The following is a 25,593-nucleotide window of genomic DNA, read 5'->3' on the forward strand; positions in this document are numbered from 1 at the left end:
GAACCTTCTAACAAAGTGCAGTGGCTCAGTATCTCTGGTCACACGTTAGCTAACTGCAGCAGTTAATCAATCTGTGCGGAGGAAGTATCAGCGCATCCAGGTACCTTTCCACGTAGCTGAGTGCACAGAGACTAAAAGGTGTTCTGGTTACCTGTCAGTGTTGAGTAATCGAATGTTTTCAGATGTTATCTTCCATGTGTCATCAAAGCATGAAGTGTCTGGGCTTGCTTAAGTTTTCTGTGGTCTTGGAAAGGTGTGGCCTGAAGACGTGAGAGCCAGGGGTACTCCAGTCTTGATCAGAATTTTGATATGAAAACCATTGGTGATTTCATCCAAATCACTTAGTCTGGGTCACAGTTTCTCCACGGCTAAATAAGGGATCTCTTTCTGCTAGTATTTACTTCAGAGGGTAGTTTGGATGGATTAATTAGTTAATACTTAAGTGCTTTGAAGATCAAAGACCCTATTTATGTTCTAGGTATTAATACCAGTACAGAGCTGCGGGCTGTTTTACAATTAAGAACTGATTTGTGCCAGTTGTTTATTGCAGTGCCTTGTCTAAAGTCTTCTGTACTTCCTTTACTCATAAGATTCCTGTGGCTGTCTTTCATATAACAAAATTTAGGTCCCAAAATTCACACTTGACTCTTGACTAGTTTTGCATCTGGACTGAAGAGGGAGCAGAATCCTGTCTTTTTTTCTTTTTTTTTCTTTTTTTTCTTCTTTTTTTTTTTTTTTTAAATCCTTCCTCCTTGCTGAAGATCTTCCTAATCTGTTCCAGGTTGAAACCTTGAAATCTTTCATGCATCTCTCACGGTACTGAACTGAGTGTCGCTTCACTGAAAATATGTTTTCTGATGTTAGCACAGCCACATGGCAGCACCAGGAGCCTCCACCAGAGTTCACTCCCTTTGGCCATGGTGTTTGAAACTGCACAGGCCCAAGGGGTTGTGGAGCATGACCCATGTGAGATGCATTCCAGGGCACCAAGAGAAAACCCTTTCTTGGCCAGAAGCCTTCCCTTACTGCAGTAAACCAAACACCTTATGCTAATGCAGCTCTGCACAGTTGCACAGGTTTTTACTTGTCATGTAACCAGCATATACCCACTATTGCTCTTACTTTCACATGTGAGTGAGGTTCCCAGCACCCAGCATTTATCGTGAGGCATTTCTTGCTTGTCAGTGCTTCCAAAACTTCATGCGAGCTGCTGCAAACAGTAATCCCAAGCACTGCTGCTGCGTCAGCAAAATTGTTTTATTCCTAGCTGAAAGCAGTTGCTGTGACAGAGGGAGAAGGATCCGACACCTGATTTGGATTAAAAAATCAGAAAGAGAGTGAAAACTAGGGCCTCTTCTGTATGTTCAGGTTCTCGGCTGGTCTGTCTTAGTAGAAGTTTCCATAAAGGCAGGAATTCCTGTTACATTTCATTGTTTCTTTGTGGGGTGTTTTGTTGTTGGTTTGTTGTTTTTTTTTAATTCTTGACCATTTTTACTTGTAATCATTTTAGTGGAAACTACAAGGTGACTCATGACGGTGGTTTGGGTTTTGTTCTTCTTCAGGCCCGTCTATGTTTCTACTGTTCGACCTCAGTCCAAGCATATTGTTGTCATTGTGGACCACGGGGCTTCGGTCACAGAGACACAGCTCCAGATTGCCAAAGATGCTGCTCAGGTTATTCTGAGCTCTATAGATGAACACGATAAGGTAAGCTTTCTCCAAGCAATGAGCATGTTTTTGTTGGTTTCAACCATGCTCTGTGTTTTCAGTTTTCATCCAAAGCGGTGTTTTTAACTGTGGTCCATGAACTCATGGGGACCTGTGGTCTACCTCTAATGGGTGTTGAAGACTTGAACTCACTTTTGGAAGTCTGTATTACTGCAGGGGAAACATTTGGGGATCTGCAGGCTGGAAAAAAGAGAAGTGTAAGCTACTGATCTAAGGCAAAATCTTGTTTCTGAGTAATTTTTAAAGGCTCCTTCATCTTGGCAGAGACTTCAGGTGACGGTCAGCAGTGTGATACAGTGTGCAATTAGGAGAACCGTGCTCTGAGCCTGCCAACTTCTGAAGTAGTAGATTGCTTTGAGCAACTCATTTTATCTCTGAGGCTGTCTTTTTTGTTTGTGAAAATGGAAATTATCTATTCTGCTGCTACGCTGGGTGAGCTGAAATGTAGTGAGTGTTCGGAAGATTCCTGGACAGCCATGATACTAGCAAGGAAAGGATAAAGCCAAGGGCCAATAAACCTTGACCATGCTCTGCCACAGATACTTTACTTGGCAATGAGAAAGGTACTTAACCTGTATTTTTTTTGAGGTATGGATTACAACCAGGGGCCCGTAAGGTGCTTCTGTAGGACTGCAAGCAGCCCCCCCGTTTGGTCTTTCCTTGCAGTAATTCTCTGCTAGTGGGAACTTGATCATTCTTTCTGCCTGGGTTCATGGTTTTGGTTTTTTTTTAAGTTGGAGGGGAGTTTCAGTCAAATCAAGTTGAAGAACAACAATCTTTGCCTTAAATCTTCCATTAATAGTACAGGAAAAACACTTCTAACTTCTGTGCTTTTAGAAAGTTTTAAGATTGTAAGATATTGCTTATAGTTTAGCAGACTTAATAGTACTTAAATTTAACTGTCGGAAGTGTTTGTCTTAATATAGACCTGTAGTAAAGAAAATACACTTAAGATGTATGACTTGGTCAGTAGCTCAGTGGTTATGAAACCTGTTAGACGGGTAGTGCTTCATTCTGTGACTGTCTTGCATCAGTCGTAATTTCTAATAACGTATGCCGCTCATTTAATAAAACTGGTATGTTATGTGTATATCAATGCAAGTGTTACCACTATATACCTTATTTACAGGGTAAAAATTGACGGTAGCTTTGGCATGCTTTGACTGAAATGTTAAAACAATATAATGCTTTGCCTATAAAAAGTTCTTAGAAGTGTTTTTTGGTTTTGTTTTCTGTATGCACTCCACTTTTCTCTAGCCACTGAAGGCTTTCCTGAAAATGCTCTTTGCTGATTCTGTTCTCAGTTATCTCTAGTTCACTTAGGCTTCTGCCCAGAACCGTGTATTAACTATTGTGTATGAGCAGAGTGAAGCTGACTTCATCTGAGAAACAAAGACTGACATGAATTCACCATAAGTCTAATCCTTTTCAAATTTGATGGATTTATGCCTCCAGCATTTATTTTTTAACAATTGCATTTAAATCCACGGAATCTCTTCAGTTAGCTTATCATTGTGTTTTCTATATTGGTGCGTAAAGAATTATAAATGGTAAGGTAATCCAATAGAGTTTCTTTTCTTTCAAGATCTCTGTGTTAACCGCGGCAGACACAGTAAGAACCTGCTCGCTGGATCAGTGCTATAAGACATTTCTGTCTCCTGCCACTAGTGAGACAAAAAGGAAGATGTCCACCTTCGTTAGCAGTATAAAGTCATCTGACAGCTCTACGCAGCATGCAGTGGGATTTCAAAAGGCTTTCCAGCTGATACGAAATACCAACAATGGCACAAAACTCCAAGGAAGTAAGTCTCTTGTTGGGCAATCCTGATTATTTCTAGGGCTTGCAAATGTTTTCTTATTTGAGATTCTCACTTTGACAGAGGCCAAAGGAGTGTGTAGTCTCGAATATTTAAAAAAAAAAAAAAAAAAAAGGTGGGGGGAAGCACATGTTTTTGTAAGTAGCATTTACTTGATCTGTAAGCTGCGTGAGTGACTGTTGAATGTGGCCGCTCCCTTTTTATTTATTTCACTTGCCGACTTCCCTTTCTTTTGAACTATAATATGAAATTGCAGGATTGAATTGTCTGATAGCTGAATTATTTCCCAAATGTGTGTGGGGGTCCTTTCAATGAAAATTGCTGTTGCTGCAGGTTCATTTAAATATTGCCCAAACCTCTGTGTATGGGTAATGTGCATAGCTGGAATCCTACAGAAGTGGCCCTTGCTTCTCAGGGAAAAGTTTTTTTTGAGAATGCCAATTATGGGTGGTATTTTATGGAATGTGAGGTTGGCCTGGCTAAATTTTCCTTCATCTAAGAATATCCTCCTGAATTTTGGTGTATGCACTGTGGGCTTTCTCCTTCCCATTCCCAAGACTGGGGGAGGGGGGGCGTTGTGTTTTTTCTGTACTGAGCATGTGGTGAAAGATGTGGAAAAGATGGATGTGAAACTGAGTTGCCTGTTTGCTTGCCAGGAAGCTGTGGAAGGCAAATTCTTGAACCTGTGCTCTGAGTGCTCATTGGAATTGAGTAACATTGCCAGTGTGGCGGCAGGGTAGAGAAAGCAGGCTGGTCTCTGCTGGTTTAGTCAGTTTGTGTAACGCAGATCCCATAGTTTGGTCCCGTGCCCGCTCCAATGAGTGCAAATTCTTCAGTGTCCTGAAGGACACCAGCTCAGATGCTGTCCAGAACAGAAGAAGGTGAAAAGGAAAAGTCCAGGAATGAAAGTGCTTTGGAAAGGCTGAGGAAATGGGCTCATACTTCATGGGACTTGCCTTTCATTTATAAAATGGTGCTTTTGCTATTAAAGGTTCAGCCAACTTCTGAACTTTAGGCCATAGGTGACAGTGAAATAATTCTCTGACTGTACACTGTGCTTGGCTGAAAGGCATGGTTGTCAAGGGCAGGTTTTTACCATCATCTGGCAAAATGATGAAAGGGGTGCAACTTTCTAGAAAATAAAGAAAAAAATAAATTAAAATCCAGTGCTGCTGAAGCTAGCTGGGATAAGGTGCATTAGTTATAAGTGTTATTCCAAGAACACCAGCTGTAGAGTCTTGCAGCATCCTCCTACATACCTTGTGTGTTTGGCACTGTTTGTATATTAGGATTAGAAGGTTTTGGCGTGTTCTTCGTTAATGTGAAAACACATACTTTGACTAAGTTCTATACCGAACAATTATTGTGGGGCACAGGCACAGAAAACTAAAAGAAAAGGCAAATGCTTTGGAGTTAGGTTTTTCTAACTTTGAAACATTTGGAAAACCTAAGGTTGTATATAGCAAATTTTGGAATTCGTAGAGTGAGATACAGTAGCTTTGAGAAGAGGATGTTTATAAAACCTGTCTCATTTTCTTGTAAATAATCTTTTCATCTTTTTTAAAAAGGAAAATAAACCTAGAAAAAAAATGTCATTCATTTCACTGTTAATCTTCTAACATCCTGTTCCCAGAGAACAATGTGTGGGTGTGTCGGGGAAGTTACTGAGATACAGCAAAGCTATTGAGATACAGCCTTGCTCCCAAATTCACACTGGAAAAGTTAGAAGGGAACTACTGGTATGAGATGGAAGAATTGTGCCCTTGAACACGTCTGAATTTCCTGCCTTATGCCGGTTCTTATTGCAGTCCTGCTCAGCAGACCCCCATCGCAGAGTGTAAAGAAAATGCTCTGCCACTGAGTACCAACATTCCCCGAAAGCTCAAGATAAATAGGTAGGGTGTGCTTGTCTCTGTGTGTATGTGTGTATATATATATATACACACACACACACAAACCAAAAAAATTTGCTGTGTGGCTGTATACATTATATACATGCACACGCTATAGATAGATAAATGCAGTAATGGTACACTGGTAGCTGGAAAAGGCCCCAGCTATGAACGCCCTGTTTAGCACTGGTCCCTAATGCAGGCTTCAGGCTGTCTTACGTTACTCCTGCTGGCAAAGCTTTTGGGCTGCAGCATCATGCCAGGCTGCAGTATCTGATAGCTATGCTGTAGCCTAGGAAAGACGTTAACAATTTTCCTTAAACTACAGCCAAAGCTGCATTAATGCCTGGCTTTGCTTTTTTTCTCTCCTGGTTTTAGCTTCTTAAAAAAAAAAAAAAAAAAGCAGAAATTTCTGCAAAATTAACAGCTCCTCTTAGTTGTTTGTATCAAAAGCCAATTCCAGCAGAAATTCTTTTCAAGTCGCGGTGACAAAATGTGCAAGTCAAAGCATTCATACCTATTAAAAAACACTCAAAACACCCAACAAAACCACAAAAAAAACTCAGCCAGATGAGACAAAGTTAGTATATAACCAACTAACCTAATGTTCTTCAGCTTACATGGTGATGTATGATCCCTACAAGTGTCTTAATTACATGCATAAAACACTTTTAATACTGAGATCTGTTATGATGAAACAGATTAGCGTATAAGCAAGGATTAGAATGTCCGTGTTGAAAGGCTGTGAGGCAGGCCTCTTGCCAAAAACATACTCGGCTTGAAAAACGTGCTCAACTTCACGCGAACGAGCCGACGGTGAATGGCGGTGTGCTGCATCGCCCTTCTTGGGCGTTAGGCTCTAACCTACACCACAGGAAAGCACCAGGGGCCTTCCGTCCTGCGGCAGCCTCCCGCTGTGGCGCTGCAAGCCACGGGCGAGGTGGCCGCGGTGCTGGTGCAGGCACGAGGGAGGGGAGCGGGTGAAAAGGCCTTGTACAGGGATTTCGTGTTTCTCATGTGCGACCGTTGGGCTGTCTGCCACCGTGCTACAGCAGGGACTGGCTGCACGGCCAAGCCTTGCAGGAGGGGAGGATGAGGAGGGCTCTGTGATCGGCAGCAACAGCGATTCCGAGCCCCCGCGCAGCTCTTGCAGCAGCAATGGCTGGGAAAGCACCGTGTGCTTTTCATGTAGGAAATATCAATCAGATGCTCCCCTAGGATGCAGCACAGCTCCGCTCTGTAGAATTGCAGGATGAGCGAAGGAACAGTGGGTCAGGGGAGGAAACCTGCAGGTTTTTTGCTTTTGTTAAGGCCCTCTGCATGGAGTCAGAGTCGCTTCTGCAGCACACTGCGTGCAGGTCTTGCGTGCTCCTGCCCGCTTGCAGCCAGGCCACAAGGTGCCTGTGAGGTCTGCTCAGGAGAAGCAAACCACAGTGCTTCTGGGTGGCTGGTGGGTGCCGACTCAAACAGGTGTCTGTTAAATACTATGGGTGGAAGTTTAGTAGCAAGTGACACAGTTCGTAAGGCTGCAGCATGTTTATCCACTGTAGATTCCTGTCAGTCTCACAAATGAAGCTGTTGGCAATACATGGTTGTAAGCAGATGGAAAGGCTCTTAGTGCCTGACTTTCCCGAGTTAAAAATCTAATGCACTTTCTGCTGTATGTATGTAATTCTTTTTAGATACTGATATGGTCATAATTTATCTCTCGGCTGGGATTACCTCAAAAGATTCCTCAGAAGATGATAAAAAAGCTACTCTACGTGTCATCAATGAAGAAAATAGTTTCCTCAATAACTCAGTAATGATTCTTACTTACGCGCTTATGAATGGTGAGAAATGTTTCTGTATTTCCAGTTGATGAAAATTCCCTTTCATTGTACAGCTAGTTTGTTAAGCCCATTCAATTGTGATTCCATACCTTATTTGGAGCAGTTTGTTAATAGATGCTGGCCCATATAATCCAAGGCTGTATCCAGATATTGGTACTTCGCTATATAAAACTGCGTGCCACCGTATGCTTATATATCACAGTGCAGCTACTCAGGACATAAAGTATTGTTGCCTGATTGGTCTAGTGGCAACCAGACTGAATTAAATTTGATAACTATTGCAACTGTAAATGTTCCCGGCATTGCCCGTGTTTCCTGGTGCAGCAGAATGAGAATGTATGTGACTTCCGTTTCGGTCATTAGCCAAGGAGCGTGAATGTAATATCAAATGTAATCTGAAATCCTCCAATAACTCGAGACCCATCTTAAGAGTGAAGTTAAGTGTGAACATCATGCACACGGTAGTTTGGCATCCTGTGCTTTTTCCAATAAAGCATTTTCAGTAAGAAGGGTATATGTTGTACACTAAAAAGTTGCACGTGGACTCTAGCCAAGGAAACTAATGCTAAAGCTGAAGTATTATTTGACTGTAAATTTAAATACTCATTTGAGATGTAAGATGTACAAAAGTATTTGATTTGTCTGCAGAAATTGAGCCTGGAACTTGTGTAAAACATGAAACTTTAACGTTTAAGCTAAAGAACAAAGCCTGTTATCTCCACGGGTGTGTAATACGCTCCTGGTCCTTTATGTGGACTAGCCACTGGTGGCGAACAAAGAGCTGTCCTATGGATTTATGGGTCACATAAGTCTTTGTTAAAAGATCTTTGTTTAAAGTGGCGATGTGGACAGCGTGTTCAATTTTTACATCATGCAACGGTATGTGAGAGGCAATCTTACTAAATATTGAGCTAGCTAATTACTTCTCTTAAGACCACACCAGTCTTTCAGCACTTTGCCTTACCGTTTAAATAAGCCTTATAGTATACTCAGTCCCACAGTCTATATTGTTTTGCGTTTACTTACAGTACTTTGGAGTAAGATACAGAAGTCTTGATGGAAATTAAGCTGCTTTTATCTCCTTCCTTCTGTGTCTTGTATCTCTGTTTCAGAGGGAGTGACAGGTTTGAAGGAACTGGCCTTTCTGCGAGACCTGGCAGAGCAGAACTCGGTGAAGTACGGGGTGCCAGACCGAACAGCCCTACCTGTGATCAAGGGAAGCATGATGGTCCTAAACCAGCTGAGTAACCTGGAAACTACAGTTGGCCGATTCTATACAAACCTGCCCAACCGAATGATCGATGAGGCAGTCTTCAGCCTGCCTTTCTCAGATGAAATGGGAGATGGTAAGTGCTTACGCTGAATTTAGGTATAAACTTGTAAGGGCATAGGTTCCATTTGCTTACTGTTCTCAGATATACTGTGGCTTTATAAGATGCTTTTGGGTGTGTTCCCAAGGCAAATATACAATTAGCCTTTCACGCAGCTAAGTTTTTTGATCTGCAGAAGGTCTGGTTATGAAAAAAATGGTAATAACACATGGAGTAGGTAGATGTAGGTTGGATTCTTCAGGGTGAAATTTGTTCTTAGGTATGTGTGCATACACAGCATCCATAATTTGTGGAGAGAAGTTCTTAGCACTTGAGGGAAGCAATCTTGTCACGTTGGAATGACAGGCTTCACTGTGCCGCACCATTGCAGGATTCATTACTGCAGTACTTTGGTACGTCTTGAGGTCTTACAGGTAGACTCAGGGGATTGCCCAGGTCGCCACAGTGGAGGAGGGAAAAAAGTTGTTTCCATTTGAGCCTCCCTTTCCTGTGGGGTCGTGGGTGTGACTTCAGAGTCGTGCTTCCTGCCAGGGTTCCCTTCATTCTGTCTTTGCAACCCAAGTAGTGGCTCTTCACAGCTAGTTTAGCATCTGTTCCTGCTGACAGGCTTTGAAGATGGGGATGCTGGACACCGGCAGTCAGAGCTCTGTAAGAGGGGGAAAACAACCAACTTAGCATATGGCACAGAGAGAGACTGCTGATTATTGCCCCAAATTTGCTATTCTTAGCTCTTCTTCAGCTTCAGCACACTTGGTCTGCCCCCAGCACCAGGCAGAAGAGGAAGCCTGAGCTGGCTGGTGATCGCCTGGCCAGTCTGGAGCGAGTGATACGCTGAATTCAGTGGAAACCTGGTGACAGTTTTTCCACAGACTGTGTGAACGCATCCATCTTAACGCAGCAGAAGTCTGCACTCTGACTCTCCCATCAGTTTCTAATTTATGCTGATGGGGTGAGAAGGTGCATGGGTCTTCCCTTTTACCTTAAGATTAGATGCCTTGTTAACAAAAGCAGCGTGCTCAGCTTGATCTGATCTCCCCGCTACCTCCAGTAATGGGGAGAGTGAAGGTGCCGATACCGATAGAGGCTTCTGGAGCTACCACCGCGCTTGGGCTGCTCCCCCGGTGCTGGCAGAGCTCCCCCGGCTGGACACACACCCAGCCGTGGGTCCCACCGCCTCAGCTCCTACTTTGCTTAAGTGTCATCTCTGTAAAGAGATCTGACCGTCACAGTGCTGTTAGGAAATATATTGGTGATTTTATATTGCTTTGAGAATTGAGCACATTCTGTATTTCCTCATTCAGGACTTTGCACGCTCCTAGTCTCTGCTAGCAGGCAGGAGTAGTTGAGGGTTATGCAGAACAGTTTTCAAGGACTGCTGAGTTGCGTTGTGCGTTTGCCTTATGTGTTGAGTCCCAAAAGAAATTTAAGACTACTCCTGAGCAAATCTCTTCTGAGTCAGAATGCTTGCTGTTTTCTGTGTTTCCTAACCTCGGTACTTAAGACGTATGATTACTCTCACACAAAGACATATCCAAGCATAATGGAAAATGTGAGCAACAGAAGGATTAGAATTGGTGCAACGGAGAAGGAAATTACATAAATGTCAAAGTGTACTTAGTTTATACATGCAAATGATTTTTATATTGGTTTGAAGGAAAAGAGTCGCTGAGTTTCCAGATAGCAGTGGTGTAGAAAGTAAGAAAAATAAAGTATTACCAAGAGTTCTTACCTCAGGCACAAGATGTGTCCCAAAGCGTTGTGTAATTACGGGTATGATTCCCAGTACAGTGGCCGTGTTGGGATTTAGTTAAGCAGAGGAGGTTTAATATTCTGAAAATGCAATTAGATGAGCAATAATTTATCTCTGTTGTTGCTTTACAGATACAATTTCTCTTCCTCCCTCCTCCTCCTATTTTTTAAATTGCCTCAAATGATAAAGAACAAAGTACTATCTTGGCTTTTCATGCAAACATGTCTGATCTGTAAAGCATCCATTTGCAGACTGACAAAACGCCCAAAACATTACTTGTGGTGTGTACTTTAATAAATGGATTAAATGTACCTTAGGTCACTATCAGAAACGTAGAAATTAACTGATTAGGGCGAGTGGCTAACAGCAGACAGATAACCTGCTCAGCTTCCCTGTAGGCATGCCAGTTTTTGTCTATATTCCAGCAAGGAACACTGTGTAAGATGTAAGTACCTAACATTTTGAAATTACAAAGTGTATGCTCTGTTTCCTCTAAAAATAATTAAGTAGATACTATTGCTGATGAGTTTATATTATTTCTCTCATTCGAAGGCCTGATAATGACTGTAAGTAAACCGTGTTACTTTGGAAACCTGCTGCTAGGGATTGTTGGAGTAGACGTTAATCTCGCCTATATCTTGGAAGATGTCACCTATTATCAAGACTCCTTGGGTTCCTACACTTTCCTCATTGATAATAAAGGTAACTTTTTGGCTCACATAATGTTTTCTAGTCTCACTGAGGTCATCAACCATCAGAAGGATACTCAATTCTCATGTCTCTAAATAGTCTGTAAGTAATGAATGATAATATTTACTAAAAGATTAGCTGCATGTTGTTTGGTTAGTTTTGCCTGGGAGTTGCTGGAGGCTATAGGAGGATTCATAACTTGAAATTTCTGTACTGGAGTTTTGATGTGGAAATGCTTACTTAACTGTTGAGATTTTCTACATGTGTAACATCCGAGGTTTTCTGTATGTGTAGGGCAGAAGGCAGAACTTGTGTATATGTGTGTTCAGCTCTTTTCCCCTGATCCCAACCTCTTTTTATTGCTTGGTTCTGCATTTGCAGCTTCTTCAGTGGTAATATTGCTTGTTTACTGGTGTTCGTTAAGCCTTTGCAAAAACTGTATGTAGTTACTGTATTCCTTTCTTTTTTTTTTTTTTTTTTCCCTAATAAATATTCATCCTGGGCTCAGTTAATATGATATAGTCAATGTATGGGTTTGTGTCTTTATTTTTTAGGATACACTCTTATGCACCCATCCCTTACCAGGCCCTACCTGCTGTCTGAACCACCGCTCCACACGGATATTATCCATTATGAGAACATTCCTAAATTTGAGTTGGTGCGACAGAACATCCTTAGGTAAGGGACTGGGATGCAATTCCAAATCTTAGCAGTCCTTGGGGCACTAGAAACATTTCTAGAGGAGTTTGAAGAGAAGATAATGTAAAATTCCTTTTCCTACAATATCTGTGTACTTGGATGGAATTCCCCTGCCCGCAATGGTTCTGGCTTGTTTCCTCCAACTTTCTTCATTTTATCATTTGGTGTGCTAAGCAGTGGCTTCCACGGCTGATCTGGCCAGTACTCTTTCTAATCTCTCTCTTGCATGTCGGGAAGATTTCCCACTATTTGCTCTGGGTTTTTCTTTATCCTTTGTCTAATCTGAGTATGTGTTTTAACTCAAAATGTGATGGTAAACGAGTTCATTTTTAGCATACATACGTTTTTTCTTCACCTAAGACAGATAGCAGTTAATCTCTTCGTATCTTATGATACTTCTATGAATGTGCAGCAGATAGGTTTTGTTTAAGCCTTTACTCAGTGTTTAATAACATGCTGGGTGTTATATCTGCCAATATAGCATTCCCCTGGGCAGCCAGATCATTACAGTTCCTGTGAACTCCTCACTGTCTTGGCATGTAAACAAACTGAGAGAAATTGGAAAAGAAGCCTACAACGTCAGCTATGCCTGGAAAATGGTAAGGAATAACAATGACACTATTACAGGATGGCGTAGAGTAAGTTCCTAGATTGAGGAGTATGTTAATGTACTGAATATAGTGAAGCATGCAGTATTGCTATCTTACTAAAGTATGAAAGTTTTGAATTACTCAGAAACTGCACGCACGTGGGGCTTTTTTGTTACAATGAAGAACTAACGAAATTACCGTTTCTGGTTTCTTACCATGTCAGCTTCAGAGATGTGTCTGTACGGCTAAGCGCGTGTCCCTTCTGCATGAAGGCACTCATTTCGTAAGGTGCATGTAATGTACAGTTAGGTGGAGATTATACTCGTGCTTTCCTGATGGTGGTAAATCTGTACTGGTCTGGATGTCACACTGCAAGCCAGGTGACACATAAATACCTACGAGAGACCACACTAGAGTACAGTGCTGAGGCAGTGTTTAGTATTAGGTCACTCTTTTGCTTAATATTGTGGTTATCTTTGGGGCAGAGTAGTATAATCTCTACCCCATAGTAGAATTAACAGTTGGGAAAATGTCATCTTCTCATTGTGATACTGTCTTGTTGCAGAACTGTATCAGTAGCCAGTGATGATGTTTGCTGTAATGTAGCGCTTTTCTTATAAACATTACTCCTATCAAAGCTTTCATTGAAACGGAGCACGATGTTTATGCAGCAGGCTATATTACCGATTGCGGCGCTTTAAGAGAGCTTCTGGCAGCTGTCTTCCTTTCTTCAGTTTTGAACATATCTGAATGCTAATCTTGACCCAGGGATTAAAATGGAATCTGAGGTTAACTATAATCCAGGTGAATTTCACTGATGCCAGAAATAATTGGCTACTTCTTTGTGCCAACAAACTCAGGAGGGTACTTGTGGATCATTTCACGTATTAAGTTAAATCCAACCTGAAAGATTAAGCTGAGCAGTTGTAAGAGATTAAATCTGTCATTGTGTAAGAGAAATTCACATAGGAGGGTGTCTGGAGCTAATTTTCTAATGTTGTAATGCTACATTAAATATCAAACAGGCTTGCAGAGCAGCTGGGCAGCTCCAAGTTTTGCTAGCCTAATGTACTATAGGATACTTAGAGTATACAAACCAGTAAAGCATGTGACACATGTAGCACAAAATTAACAGTGGTAATGATAAGATCTTGTTTTCGAGAGTTAGTTTGTCTGTATTCTTCATAAAGGGAATACCAGCGTGTTTTTATCAAGTGGGAAACTGAAGCCTCTCCTCTGTTAATGACACTTCAAAAAGTATCCATGAAACTGTGTGAGAAATTATTTGCTAATTGAACAACAAAATGAAGCTCTTAATGTAATCTTTTTTCCTGAAAACTAAATATTTTTATTTTGTGCATAGGCTGTGGAAAATTATTTTTTGTTACAGCTTAGTGGCTGCAACACGTACAAGATGGTTACGGACTAGAATGTGGCTGTATGGGACTGGGTTGCAGTAATCGAACCACTGAAGACAAGTGTCTCTATCCTGCATGGAGACCAGTGTGGCTTGAGCACAGTCCTCCCCTCTGTTTTCTGTAGGATCAAGTCTGCGGTGGCTTCTTTGAAAGGCAGATACAGTGGAAACTGTGATCCTTGAGAGTATGGCAAAGTGTGGTGCTGCCTTCCAGAACTGGACGAGATGAGCAATTAAAGACAAGAGAATGAATGCTAAATCTTCACCTTTTTGTTTCTGTTTGATGACTGGCTTATGTTTTTCAGGTCCAGGACACATCCTTTATCCTGTGTGTTGTGGTAATACAGCCAGAAATACCTGTTAAACAGCTGAAGAATCTCAACACTGTCCCCAGCAGCAAGCTACTGTATCATCGACTGGATCTGCTGGGCCAGCTCAACGCCTGCCTGCACTTCAAGCAGCTGGCCACCTTAGGTAAAGCTTTCTTGCAGTTCACCTTGACCACCTTGTGCATGTTTCTGTAGAGTGTGGCAGCAGAAAGTACAACTCTTCTCACAGAAGCCTGAAAACAGTCTCCCTTTGAGAGGCTTTTATTTCCAAGGCTGATTTTCTAATCAGCTGTTACCTTCTTATAGCTCTTCATTGATCATAGCTACTCTGCTTGATGGTGAGCACTTGCATGGATGAACACAGTGGGACTGCTCATCAGAGTACGAGATGAATACACTGGGACTCTTGCTCGATCAAGTTCCCAGAAAGTGGAGTCGAGAGAGTGAGAGATGTCTCACCAAGCTTTAAAACTAAGTTCTCTTTTTTTGGCTGTAAAGCAGCTTATTGATAAATAAGTAGGACGAAGTCCTAGCCAGTCATGCAGCACTACTATTCTTTTGACTTTGGATTTATGCAAGTTTTTCACTGCCATAAGCATTTAATACCATCGATCTGACTTCACATGGAAGTTAAGTCTGTTGGGGAAAACTGAGAGCTTCAGTGGTGTGATGGTTTCCAGACCCTCCTTAACTGCTTAAAAATTCTTGGGTTACAGACGCACTGCTGCTTTTGATAAGCTGAAGTGATTCTGCTCTACCTGTAATTTCAGTAGTTGCTCAAACATTACTGGAGGAAAGAGGGCGAGTCTCCACGGCAGTGTAAGTTCTAGTGTCTGGAAAGGATAGAGAACTTAAAAAATCTAATATATCCTAAGAACATAGAGGGGGTTTTAATATAAGCATCATAAGTTGAAAGCTTTCATTTCTAAGTATTAATCTTGGGGGGTTTAGTAAGATCTGCGCTCTCTTATAAGAAGTTCTGAATTAGGTGCTTTTGTTTGTAGCAGGGTTTGAAGGTCTCATGGTGGATTAGTGGCACAGTTGTGATATTTTCATAGCTATATTGCAGTGCCCCAAATAGCCATGTGAGATTAGACTTGAGAGATGCAGAGGAACTTGACAAACCTATCAAAATTGCTTTGCCAATTGTTTAAAACATAAGCTTTTTTCTTTCTTTAATGTGGTGCCTAGTCATGATTATCTTACATGCAGAAAGACGAGCTATAAGTGGAAAATATCCCCAAAACACAGCACTAAGCTCACAAGTGGAAAAACTTCATGCAAAGCAAAATGCAATCACATCAGAATATTTGGTCTGGGAAGCAGATGAAGGACTATAATAGAAGTTCATAAGTGATGACTGCAGTACATATGGTTGCTGGATGTATGGTGATGTGTTTTAGAGGAATGTGAATAAAAGCAGAACACTTCACATACGCCGGTGAGATTTTTTCCTCTGGGGACCATTACACATGGGGAAATTGGGTTCCATGGGTCAAATATTCAGAGAAGACCTTCTTTGCAACCTTCGGCCCTGCATTAATGTAATCATTTTTCTTTTTAAGAAGAAAAAGCTGTCTGGTATTGCAGTTTCTGCACAATGAAAACTTGCTTTCTAGTCTGTTCTGAAAAATCACCCCGGACAGCTACACTTCTGGTGTAGCTCCCTCTTCTGTGCTTGTAATTCTCCATTTGTTTGTTATCTGTAACTGAAAGTGCTTGGTTCTGTTTTCCTCTGCTGTATTTAACCTAAACACGGTTAATTAATTTCTTCTTCTTTAGCACAAAATCTTCTCTTAAGGGAAAACAGCATTTGTAATCTTTCAAAAAGTAGTAATTCAGAAGTGGTTCAGACGTTGAGAGCAGGGGCACTAAAGCCTACCAAATCAGAGTAACTGGACTAACTTTGTCCCTTCTGTATTTTGAAGCAAGAAAGATAGTTCATGTGCAACCTAATTTTGTGGGTGCCTGGGGAGGCAAGCTGTGCCGTAAGGGCTCTGGTTTGGCTCAGAAACTTGGTGTTTCTTGCCCTCGCTCACGGTCCGCCCGCGACCTGAAGAAGCGGTGCACTCTGCACGCTCAGGAGTGGGAGACTGGAGGAACAGGCGGAGGAATGAAGAGCGCATCAGTGTAATTCCTTCCACGTGTACTCAGCTAGGACGCCACGTCAGATGCCCTTCCGTGGTACAAATGCATTTACTATGCAATACGTGCAATTCGTTGGCCTTAACTTTCTCGTATTTTGCTATTTTTAGAAAGCCCTACAGTCATGCTCTCTGCGGGCAGCTTCTCTTCTCCTTACGAACATCTCAGCCAGCCCGAGACAAAGCGGATGGTGGAGCATTACACGGCGTACCTCAGCGACAACACGCGCCTGATTGCCAACCCTGGCCTCAAGGTATGTCCTTGGTGCTGACCACTCTGGTCAGCCCTGGAGACCCTGGTTGCCTCACGTCCCACGCCTTCACCTGGCGGGGAAGTACCTGCAACATTCACCTCCTGATGCTCAGGGGGTTATGGAGTGGTGGTTTGGAACGGTTATTCCCATGCTTGGAGAGTTGGCCGTGGCCTTCAAGGCACAGAACAGTGGAGAGGGAGAGAGGGGGCTTCTGCTGCAAGAGGGGGAAAAAAGTTGATAAGCAGCTATTGAAATAAACACTAGAAGAATTAAAGCTACAGTAAATTCTTAGTGGAAATGTCTTTGCATTCTTAGGCATATAAATGAGAAATTCCTATTTTGTGTGCAAGCACAGCAGTGTTTATATTTGCATGAAATAAAAAAGCAAACTCTAAAAGCTGCAGAGATAATGACAACGGTATTTCATTATAATAAGCTTTTCCTTTGCTTGGAATGTGCCAGATCCGTCTGTTGTGAGAAGACTTTAAACAAGTAATTGAGTTTAGATGATCTCCGATCGCTCTTTAGGAAACCCCGTGAGCAGCTTATTATCTTTTCATGCAAGTCTTAGAGGAGCCCTGCTAGGTCTGCCTTTGTTTTGCAGTTCTCTGTCAGAAATGAAGTAATGGCTACCAGTCACGTCACAGATGAATGGATGACACAAATGGAAATGAGTAGCCTGAACAGTTACATTGTGCGCCGTTACATAGCAACCCCCAATGGGGTGCTCCGAATTTACCCCGGTTCCCTCATGGACAAAGCATTTGATCCCACCAGGAGACAATGGTGAGTTTTTAGGGTCCCGTTATCAAAGCTTTGGATAATCTTGGAGGGCAATAAGGAAAATATTTGGTATCGATTTCATAACCTGGGGTGTTTTTTTATGGCCAGCTAATGAACTATTTAACTATAATTGTTTTCATCGTGGGTAAAAGACTCGGTGCTTAAATACAGCTAGTTAAAACCTTTATTGGTTCTAATTTCGACCCTTTTTAAGTGATGGTTTCTGTTTCATATCCCTCCTATGGCAGATGGGAATATAAATATTCAGGAAATTAGCATCTGCTTTAGGGATTAGCTAATTCGGGAGTGTTTTCAGCAACTTGTGCCATTTTTGGTTGTTTCTTTGTTTGTTTACAGTGGGTTTCCTCTCTAACGTAAAGTAGGAATTTGTTGGCTCGACTGTGCACTATTAATTAGACGCTAGCATCTGATTTGGGAAAGTATTTGTATACATTACAAATGAGAGCCTGAGACATGAGAGCGCTCTGGAGTGTGTTTCGACATCTGTGCTTTGTTGAAAGGAGCCAGCCAGGAGCTGCCACACTGTGAAAGCCGCAAGCCAGCGCTGGGTCCAAACCCTCCTGCTCTGCGGGGAAGGGTCTGAATTGCTCCTGGCCTTGGTGATGCTGTAGCTCTCTTGACTCGGGTTTTCCCTGAAAAAATCATTGCCGTAGCTACTGATCAGCTTTTCTTCAGGTTTTCTTCCTTTTTTTGTTATTTATGTTTTTGCATAAGATGATGAATTTTGCTTTTTTTTCTTTTTTCTTTTGTAGTAGAGATAAATGGGGTGCGTTCATATTACAAACAAACTGAACGTACCTTTAACAATCCCTTGTCTCCATTTTAAAAGCTCCCATATTACTTCCACTCTTGTTTTATTTAGGATTTGGGATTTGAGGTTTTTTGCTTTTACGTTTCACTGATTTTTTCAATCTGTGGTTTTGAAAAAGCCTTCGTATGCAGCATGAGATAGTGTCTTGGGTTTCATATAAAGCCAGATGGTAGCGTTTTTGAAAGAAGATGCAAGTAAAACACTAGAAATAAAGTAGAAGTCAGTTAAGCTGCTTGCACAGTGCTGTCTGGAGTCAGCTGAGTATACTGGGGTAGGGAAAAGCGGAGTAACAGCTTTTTCTCACACAAAAATGTTGCCAGCACTGGAGTGTTCTATAAACTTTCTCATGACAGTAGAAAGATATTTGATGTGACCGTGGCTTGCGTGTTTCTCAATTTTTGTGCATGAATTATGTCTACTATAGGATGTCATTTCTCCTCCGTTTGCAACATAGTAATTTTGGCAGTATTTGCTTTGCGTTTGAGACTCTGCTGGCATAAAGTCATGTGTTCTTCTGGGGAAAAAAGTCTAAAATGATATTAAACATATTCTGTGCAGAAGTAAGTTGAAGTTTTTAATGCAGTTGGATGTACTGAGGAACCATTTATTGGGCTAGTCTGTTTTAGGCCTGGGTCCTAATCACGCTTAGGTACTTGTTGAATATTAAGAAACATTGATTTGGTAGCATATCGTTCACAGTCTGCAGAATTCAGTGCCTGTCTGTATTTCTGCAAAATCAAGGATGCTGTCTTAAAGTTTACAGTAACCATTTTTCACTAACGGTGAGCGTTTCTTTTGACTTCCCTCAGGTACTTGCATGCAGTGGCTAATCCAGGGCTAATTACCTTTACTGGTCCCTACTTAGATGTTGGAGGGGCTGGCTACGTCGTTACGATCAGTCACACAGTCCATTCTTCCAGGTAAGTGGTGTTTTGAGGTTTGTGTCAAATTAGAATACATCTTGAATTATCAAGATGTGCTTTGGGTAGGAGAGAAAAGTGCTGAGCAACTCATGTTCAGGAAGTGAAACCCAAACCTGGTTTTAAAGTGCTTTCAGTGAAATTGTAATTTAACATTCTGTAGAGTCAGTGGAAATAGTATATGGAAACACGGTGAAAAATCCACGTTATATGAATAGTTTATATTCTGTAACTTTACTGATAGATGAAGAATAACAGCATATAGAAGAAACAATGGTGAGAATGTGCTCCTGGATGAGCATGAGATGAGCTGTCATGTGTACGAGGCAAAGACCTGGGAGAAGGAGAGGGACTGCTTCCATTAGGCAGTCTGGGAGATGTTCTCTCTCTGCTGGCAGGCAAATAGTTTTTCATCAAGACTATGAATCTCTGGATTTCCTGAGGTTTACACTTCCACTGCTGAAGCTGCATGTACCAGTGTGACGTTAGGAAGGGAATAAGAAGTGAAAGCAGATACCTAACTGCAAGTAGAGGTCAGGCCACAAGACAGATTTAACGGAAGAGTTGTCCATACGCCAGGCACTGGCAGAGCACCTCACCTGGGCTGTTTAAATTCAGCCCTTCTGGACAGGCTTTCGGGAGAAGGAAGAACCACCTGAGGAGAAGCCTGTAAACCTTCAACTGCCCTTACAGGACTGCAGAAGACAAATCAGAGTGAAAACAGCGGCCGTGCCTTTGGGATCAAAACCCCACATACAGCTAGAGGGCCATCACAGCCATATGTTAATACAGTTAATATTGCCACCAGGAGAAGCGGACTCAGTCTCTCTGTGATCATCGTGTCAGTACTGGAATGACCTTTTCCTTGAGGACCAGATGTTTATCTGTTTCAGAAGCTCCCTCCTGGCCAGGCCCCCAGCCTGAGGCTGAGGTTTGGTTTGAGATGTAGGATGTTTAAAGGAGGTCAGTTCATAGAACGTGTACTAAACCTTTCAATCACAAGCTCTCCCAAGTTTCAGAAATTGTAGTTACTCATTTTGTTTTTTACAAGGGAGCCTTTTCTAAGGCTTTCACTGAGCATGTGGCTTCTGCGCACACTCTCAAACAGCCCGCTAGTACAAAGGTGACTTCTAATGTTGCGCTGGTAAATACCGATCACAAAGCCGGCAGAGCCCAGGACACCGCTTTTCTACTCTCCTCAGAGACATCTCAGCTTTGTTTGGGATTTCCCACCACAGGACATCTGCCTGTCTTTTTTGGCAGAAGTATTATCAGGCCTAACGCCTGTGTGGTGCTTCTCACAGAAGAATTTACTTAAGAGAAATAAGCACTTTTGTAAGAAGAAAAGTGCAATTAATCAAACCTCTGATTTTTATCTGGTAAGAGATGGTTTAGTTAGGTTTAAGAACTTAAAGCTTATGTGGGTTATTAGAACATGATTAAAGAATGGTTAAACAAAATTTGGCAGATGCGAGTGTGATTCCTGGGTAAATATGACCTCTAGAAGCTTATAGTCACATGCGGTTATAATCCCCAAAGAAATCTTAGTTAAAAAAAACCCAGAGGGGTGGGGGAGGAATCGGTAGAGTTAATAGGCATGCTCGCATTAGAAACTGCTGTGTGGGTTTAAATAGCAACATTAGTTTATCTGGAACTGACGGTTACCTCTCATTCCCATTTTATGTATATCTTACTTCTTTTTTGGAGGCTGGGAATAGAAGATCCATGCAAGAAATTATTTAATATAGCTTGCATCAGCAAACCGGAAGGAGTTAATGTTTCAAAATGAGCCTAAAATACTTACAGCGTTCCTAATGGCTTTTTGTCTGCTAGGACAGAGCAGAAACTTCATAGCTTGATGTCTTGTCACATACAGTTAAATGTATCTGTGCTCCTTCACTGTCATCCTCTTTCCCGTTCCTTCTCTGTGAAATGGATAATGCTAAAAATAAACCAGATCTGGGTTTTTAGATTCTGTGTGTTTATAAATCTGCAAATTAGATTTGACTACATCTTCACTGTACCTCTATAAAAGCAAACAAACTTCAGTGCAGTAAACAGAGTTGGGTTTGTATTGATAAGGTCTCGCCAGCAGCCTCTACTTTGTGCAGTCCAGCTGTGCCATTCAGTATCTTCTTTTTCTAAACGTTTTTATTCCTATCTTCAGAGATAAAATTACTTAGGAAAGTACATTTTAAAAAACAGCAAGTCAAAGGTGTCTCCTTGGTCACCGGGATAAAGCCCACATAGGTGCAAAATAGCATGCCCTGCGATCTGAGGATGAGCTGAACGTTTAGCATCCTTCAGGGACGGGAGCTAACGTGGCCTGGCCGTGCCTCCGCAGTGCTGCGGGAAGCAAACCTTGAGAATTTGGGTGTTGGAAGTGGAGGAGTGACAGATTCCCTCGTCAGCCGGTCCAGCCGCAGGCTACTGCACACCACCACATCATATCATCATTTTCATAACCCACCCGAATAAATACTGTTTTCCTCTATTTTCTGGCTGAAATTCGTAATCACTCTTACACTTTGGAATTTTAAGGATTTAGCAAAATGTTTGTGGCAGCTTCATAGTCAGGCCGTGATGCTGGGGGCTGAGCAGAGGAGCAGTGCAGAACATAACCCCCGCTGATGCGGTGGGGGTTCAGGTGCTGGGAGTGCAGGAGCTGCGTCCTGCGCTCGTTTGTGCGGGTGGGGAATTTTTAGTCCTAATTTGTGTTGCCAGATACTGAATGTGTATAGGTGGTGGGGGTGTGTGTAAGGGTCGAGGGAGAAGGGTCAGTTCTGGGGTGTGATCCAGTCCTGGGCTGGGTCCTGTCTCTTCCACATGCTGGTTGTAATGAGGTGCAATTTTTGTGGAGAGACTTCAGGACTGGCAGCAAATAACTAACACTGTTGAGATGCTGTTCTCTCCCTTCACAGCTGCTCAGACTGTTGATTTAAACACAAGCGGGGTGAACTGAGCTTCAGTGTGGAGGTGTGGATTTGAGCTGGTCATTTATATGCCAGGGAAGCCAGTCTGCTTTTAAAGCAGGGAACTAAGTAATTAAAATAGTAATTATTAATACAGCCATGAAAGCCTTTTTCCTTTTTTTCCTCCCCTCTTTGCAGCGCACAGATGTCTTCAGGACATTCAGTGGCAGTAATGGGCATTGACTTCACCCTGCGATACTTCTACAAAGTTCTCATGGATCTGTTGCCAGTGTGTAACCAAGACGGAGGAAACAAAATCAGGTAAACCCTTCCTTCCAGGCAATAAATAGTTAAAGCCTTTTTTTCTTCTTCTTCTTCTTCCCTCTTTAACTGAAAGACCCAGAGGTACTTTCCGACTTAACTTACTCTAGGAATCTGTTACTTTCAGTGTATGTTCTCTTATTTCCACTAAAATTTGTACTACTTGTTCTCATAAAGATTAGGTAGACTTTTTTTGTTACTCAAGATCAAACTGTCATCAGCCAAGTAAACAGTCTGCAGGAATATGAAAACAGTAGATAACTGATATTTTTTTTTCAGTTAAATTTAGACTTCGCTGAAATCCTTGGCAAAAAAAATGTTACGAACACATTTCCTATCCACTTCTGTTTGTTTTCATTTTACTTACTTGGTTACTGTGAGCATGTAATGGTGATGTATCATCTCTATTTGTTTTAACTGTGGTTAATAAAATAAACTTTTGTTACGTTTTTCTCAGAAATATATAGCACAGCAATAGTCAGAAGTCTCAGAAGTATCTAATTTTATTTAGACTTACGTGTATCTTAATTGTTCCCCTTTACCCTTTTTTTGAAAAATCACATGGGAGGGGCAGAAGTAGACTCTGGTTTGAATCTAGAGTAAGTTAATAACATGGTTTGGGCATTGTTGTTGCTTCTTTGTTTTTAAACCTTAAATTTAGGAAGGGAAGTGGGTTTCTGTCATCCTCACAGTTCTTTTTTGATTTGGGTATTTTTTTATATATTTTATGGTGTACTAAAAAAAAAAACAACAAACCAATCAGCATTTCTGGTTTGGCATTCCTTTCATTTCAGTTAAAAACTACTAATAGTCAATGGGGTCAGGTGCTTTATTCTGTTTCTGCATTCCCGAAATGAGGAATTTCAAGCGTATTGTTAAAAGTTTTGTTAGACGTTTCTAATGTAGAAGCCAGATCTAATGCTTATGGCCTCTGTGTAAAATGCACGCAGGTATTAAGAGGCAACTATTCTGTCTGGTAGGCGTTGGCATTTTGTTTTAGATGTATCTCTACTGAGCCTTTTCTCTCTGCAGTTATTCTGGGGTAGTCACGAGCCTACTCGTTCTCCTGTTTCCTATAGCATCTTTCGGAAAAAAGAGAAAAAGCAACATCACTACATGAACTTCTAATGCAAAACCCAAACAGTTTGGGGCAGTAAAAAAACCCCATCCAACTAAAAGTTTTAATGACTCCTTTGTGTACTTAAAGTGTGCGGTCCCATCTATCCTGTGCTGATTGCTTTGCATTCTGTCTGCTGCCGCCCTCCGTGAGCCGACGTAAGTAGAACTTTACAGAGCAGACTGCCATGGGAATCGCAGGCTTTAACGCTGCCTGAAGTGCCCACCAGGCAGGAGGCCGGGGCAGTGGGGCAGCTGTGGGGCCCAGCCGAAGCCGCGCTGCGCAGGGGAACGTGGCTGCTACCCCACTGTGCTCTTCGGGAGCACGGAGTGGTCACATTAACCTCCTCGGTCTCCCTTCTGCGGCCACCGATTCTCTTGATCTTGGCACAGGCTGTGCTGTCCCCAGTGCCACTCGCTCCTACGCCTTCCCCAGCGCAGCTGTCTGCGGCTATGGAAACGGGAGATGCCAAAAACATTACGGATTAAAACCTTGCAGCACACTGCTTTCTAGATAAGGGCACGGATCTGACATCATTTCCCTGAGATCACACGGGAAACTAATGGGAAGAGCTGAAAAGGGAGAGGAAAGGTTGGGAAGGCTGAGAGTGAAACGGGAGTGATTTATCTCTCTGTTTAAAATTGAATTCTAAAGCGGGAGGTCATTAACGGAGAGTGTGAAATCTCTGTTTAATTAGTTAACGTAGTAGATTAATAAACTGTTAAAGCTTTCCAAGTTCATTATGCTTCATTTATTTCTGGATCTTCCTCAATCAGACAAGACAACGCACTGATCAGTTTTCCTTTCTCTTTCTAATCAGTTCCATTTTCAAGTCCTTAATGGTCCAGGCTTGTTGTAACAGTGACAGAATTAAAAGCTTCAGGGAAATCCCCAATGTATTCTTTACAGATATTTTGCAGTGAATTTGTTTAATGTCCCTGTTATTTTAGGAAACAGAAGCCTTTAAAAATCCTTCCTCTAGCTGTACGTTTCCGATCGTGTTTTATTTCACCGTGTTTCTCGAAAGCCCGAGGAGGTCTAATGGGAGGCTCTCCGCTTTGTTTGTTCTGGGCAGGTGCTTTATCATGGAGGACAGAGGGTACCTTGTGGCCCACCCAACCCTCATCGATCCCAAGGGACACGCACCGGTGGAGCAACAGCACATTACGCACAAGGTCTGGTTCCTTTCTTCTTGGGTTATTCCTACCTTTTCTAATTTTTGAGGTCTAAGGACTGCAGAGAAGCTGCTGTTCGTGTCTGACTTCAAAGGCGTAAAATCCTATGGTTTTTGCCTAGGAACCTCTGGTAGCAAATGACATTCTGAACCACCCAAACTTTGTCAAGAAAAACCTCTGCAACAGCTTCAGTGACAGAACAGTTCAGCGGTTTTATAAATTTAATACCAGCTTAGTGGTAAGTGTGTTTTTCTATTTTATTTTGCTTTTGAGCGTACTTTGGTTGGGTTGGGTTTCTTCTGGTGGAAACGCAAATGCTTGCCAGGATCCGCAGCTGAGGCTGGAAGCCAGCCTTCCGTGTGGATTGGCCTCCGTCCGCCCTCTCCAAACACAAATCAGCGATCTGGACTGCACAAACTGTGCTCGCACGAGGAGTCAGTTGACATACAAGGGATTTACGCATGTGATCGCCGGCCAGCTGTGGTTGATGTCTGCTGAGTCTCATCCAGCATCATGAAAATAAGAGCGAGCGGGTCTCTGTTGTTAGGTGAGGACTTTCCAGCAGTAGTTGGGATTTTTTACTTTGGATCCTCTGACCTGACCTCTGGCTTCCCACTCTGACCAGTGTAACGTCCTCCTGTGACACGGGTAGTAAGGGTCTCTGATACCTTTTAGTTAGGTGTCCAGATAAATGGATTTATGGATGCAATGTACGTGAGCATTCACGGAGTAGTGTTTGTCAGGCTGCAGTCTCTGGACACCCGAATGCCCTGCAGGCCCCACAGGTCATGTATGAGCTTCCTCCTGCGCTCAGCCATGCCAAGAGGTCTAAGCTAGGGGCTGTCCTCTCGCTGTGCCGTGAATGCTGGTAGCAGTGCCGCATATCAGCCCCTGCAGGATTACTCAGAAGTTGTTACACTCTGTGAGAGAAGCTGCTCTTTAAGTAATACTTTTCAATTATTACAGGGAGGAGAAGGTGGGATATGAGTGTCAAAACTATTTGAAAGTTATATCAGAATACGTTGATTTATGTCAGGTAGGCTTAAACGTTTTCCCCACA

At 42.2% G+C, this 25,593-nt stretch overlaps 1 protein-coding gene across 2 annotated transcripts in view; it reads left to right on the forward strand.

Annotated features, from left to right (window-relative positions):
* Positions 1–25,593, forward strand: part of CACHD1 (cache domain containing 1) — a 121,038-nt gene that overhangs the window by 84,801 nt on the left and 10,644 nt on the right. For both annotated transcript variants that reach the window (XM_040610627.1, XM_040610628.1), the window contains exons 6-19: positions 1,563–1,707; positions 3,314–3,530; positions 7,120–7,269; positions 8,382–8,615; positions 10,903–11,052; positions 11,595–11,718; positions 12,221–12,338; positions 14,052–14,220; positions 16,331–16,473; positions 17,078–17,259; positions 18,898–19,008; positions 22,119–22,241; positions 24,434–24,533; positions 24,655–24,771. In XM_040610627.1, coding sequence (XP_040466561.1) covers positions 1,563–1,707; positions 3,314–3,530; positions 7,120–7,269; positions 8,382–8,615; positions 10,903–11,052; positions 11,595–11,718; positions 12,221–12,338; positions 14,052–14,220; positions 16,331–16,473; positions 17,078–17,259; positions 18,898–19,008; positions 22,119–22,241; positions 24,434–24,533; positions 24,655–24,771 — 2,083 coding nt within the window. The remainder of the gene's footprint in view (positions 1–1,562; positions 1,708–3,313; positions 3,531–7,119; positions 7,270–8,381; positions 8,616–10,902; positions 11,053–11,594; positions 11,719–12,220; positions 12,339–14,051; positions 14,221–16,330; positions 16,474–17,077; positions 17,260–18,897; positions 19,009–22,118; positions 22,242–24,433; positions 24,534–24,654; positions 24,772–25,593) is intronic.

The sequence above is a fragment of the Falco naumanni genome, chromosome 11 (genome assembly GCF_017639655.2).
Source record: "Falco naumanni isolate bFalNau1 chromosome 11, bFalNau1.pat, whole genome shotgun sequence".
In the NCBI taxonomy this organism is placed as follows: Eukaryota; Metazoa; Chordata; class Aves; order Falconiformes; family Falconidae; genus Falco; species Falco naumanni.